The sequence below is a fragment of the Macrobrachium rosenbergii genome, chromosome 49 (genome assembly GCF_040412425.1).
Source record: "Macrobrachium rosenbergii isolate ZJJX-2024 chromosome 49, ASM4041242v1, whole genome shotgun sequence".
NCBI classification, from domain to species: Eukaryota; Metazoa; Arthropoda; class Malacostraca; order Decapoda; family Palaemonidae; genus Macrobrachium; species Macrobrachium rosenbergii.
This window is the reverse complement of record NC_089789.1, coordinates 41,778,606-41,781,105: the sequence shown is the minus strand read 5'-3', so window position 1 is coordinate 41,781,105 and position 2,500 is coordinate 41,778,606. Positions and strand designations below refer to the sequence as shown.

Below are 2,500 nucleotides of genomic sequence, written 5' to 3'. Positions count from 1 at the left end.
TAATAATAATAATAATAATAATAATAATAATAATAATAATAATAATAATAAATCGGAAGAAGACCTTCTTTCAGTAATAATAATAATAATAATAATAATAATAATAATAATAATAATAATAATAATAATAATAATAATAATAGCCACAGGAATTACGGTATATAGTTCTCTTGTGTATTTAAAGCAATTACTTCCCTGTATAATAATAATAATAATAATAATAATAATAATAATAATAATAATAATAATAATAATATCTCGGAAGAAGACCTTTCAGTAATAATAGTAATAATAATAATAATAATAATAATAATAATAATAATAATAATAATAATAACCAAGCGAATTACGGTATATGCTTCTGTATATTGAAAGCAATTACTTCCCTGCATAAAAGGAAATCGGATCATTTATATTCCCAAGGGCCCTGTCATGTCGATGTTTCGCAGATCCTTCCTCATAGGACGTTTTGAGTTATAAGGATCCCCTGCTAGGATCTCTTTCGTGGCTTCTTTCTCCCTCTCGTTTCTTGCAATTTTTGTTCCCTCGTCCCTTCTTCTCCTGTTTCTGTTCCCCGTTCGTTTCGCCTCTTCTGTTTTCTCTCCTCTTCGTCCTTTTCTTGTTTCCTGTTTTCCTCAAGTGTCTTTTTTCCTTTGACCTCCTTTTGCTGTTTTTTCTTTTTATTGTCTTTTCTTGTTCTTTTCTTTCGCTGTTTCCTGTTTTTGTATTTCGTCTTTTGCTGTTAACCGTTCCTTTCGTTTTATATTCTTGTTTCCCGTTTGTTTCGTCATTTTCTGTTTCTTGTTTGTCGTTTTTCGTTTCTTTTCTCTTTCATATTTTCATCGATCCTTATTGTTTTCACGTTCCATTATTTTTTGTTCTCCTACCTTTTATTTTCTGTTCCCTCGTTTCTCTCTTCTCTCGTCTGATTCTGTTTCCTGCGGCTCACGGTCACTTTGTATCTTTATTATTATTATTATTATTATTATTATTATTATTATTATTATTATTATTATTATTATTAGTAAGAAAGCTTTATGAAAACAGTCGATATTATCCACGTTTTCCCCTTTTTTTTGTTTTGCATTTGTTTTAGTTTTATCCCGTTATTAGCTTAGTTAGTATTTACTGTTATTGTTAATACCTCATCCTCTGGCTGTTGTGAGTCAGTTTTCCCTTTTATTCGTTTTGCTTTTGTTTTCATTGTAGCTTAGTTTGTTCTTAGTTCGCATGAGCTGACATTATGCAGCCGTATCCAGCATCCTTAGTCCTGAGATGCGTTTACCTTGATCTCTTGACGAGGTTCCTTCTCCTCTTATCGTAGTTTTGTGTGTATGTGTGTGTGTATGTGCGTACGCGCTTGCGCTTTCTTGGAGGCCAGCGAGTCTACTCGAAGCCTTCCAGCTTATCTTCCCCATCCCCTCTTCAACCCCTGAAAAAAATTAATAAAAGAAAGAAAGAAGAAAGAAGAAAACCAGTTTGAGCACTCGCTTATGGGCCTCTTGGCAAGTTGAAGGAGAGATTTGTGACCGCTGATTGAACGACTTTCAAAAGGGGGACTGGAAGACACTTCGCCTTCATCCTCCTCCTCCTCCTCCTCCTCCTCCTCCTCCTCCTCCTCCTCTGTCCCTTCTTCTTTTTCTTCTTCTTCTTCTTCTTCTTCTTCTTCTTCTTCTTCTTCTTCTTCTTCTTCTTCTTCGTTTCCATCTGTATTGCATTTTCTCATCCCTGCCGTCATGATCATCTTCTCCCTTCACTCCTCCTCCTCCTCCTCTTCTTCTCCTTCTTCTTCTTCTTCTTCTTCTTTTTCTTCTTCTAATCTGCATTGCATTAGCTCCTCCTCCCCTCTTCTTCTTCCTCGTCTTCTTCTTCTCATCTGTATTGCATTATCCCCTCTTCTTCTTCTTCTTCTTCTTCTTCTTCTTTTCTTCTTCTTCTTTTTTCCATAATCGTCACCCTTCACTGGCATTGTTTCTGCTTGTCTTTCCTCTCCGTTCTCCTCTTCTTCTTGCTCTTCCCCTCCCCTCGTTTCCTACCCCCACCCCCTCCCTCCTTTCTCCTATCCTCCCTCACTTTTCCTCCTGCTTTCTTTTTCCTCTTTTTCTTACCCCACGAACAATTCCTTGACCGCCGACCCGGAATGGGATGAGGTGACGTCAGAGTTCCTCAATATATTCACGTGGTCGAAACTTCGACGCCAGAGTGCACTCAATATATTCACGTGGTCGAAACTTCGACGTCAGAGTGCCTCAATATATTCACGTGGTCGAAACTTCGACGCCAGAGCGCCTCAGTATATTCACGTGGTCGAGTCCCTGTGGATTGTATGAAGGAAGCGTTTGCTGTGATGTTTTCCGTTCATTATCTCGATAGGTTTTTATTTTCCCGTTTTCTACGTTGTGGTTGATTGGACTCTTGCCGTTTTGAAAGGTGGGGAGTGTGATGGCGTGTTCATTCTGTTTGAGGATATTTTATTACTGATTTTAAATTCCTCTCTCTC

The 2,500-nt window shown here is 37.4% G+C and overlaps 1 protein-coding gene across 1 annotated transcript in view; it reads right to left on the bottom strand.

Annotated features, from left to right (window-relative positions):
- The window catches only part of LOC136832370 (major centromere autoantigen B-like), a 9,912-nt gene extending 8,174 nt beyond the window's left edge, over positions 1–1,738 (bottom strand). Inside the window, exon 1 of the mRNA XM_067093280.1 lies at positions 1,476–1,738. Within this exon, the coding sequence (XP_066949381.1) occupies positions 1,476–1,738 (263 nt within the window). The remainder of the gene's footprint in view (positions 1–1,475) is intronic.
- Positions 1,739–2,500: the final 762 nt, after the last annotated feature.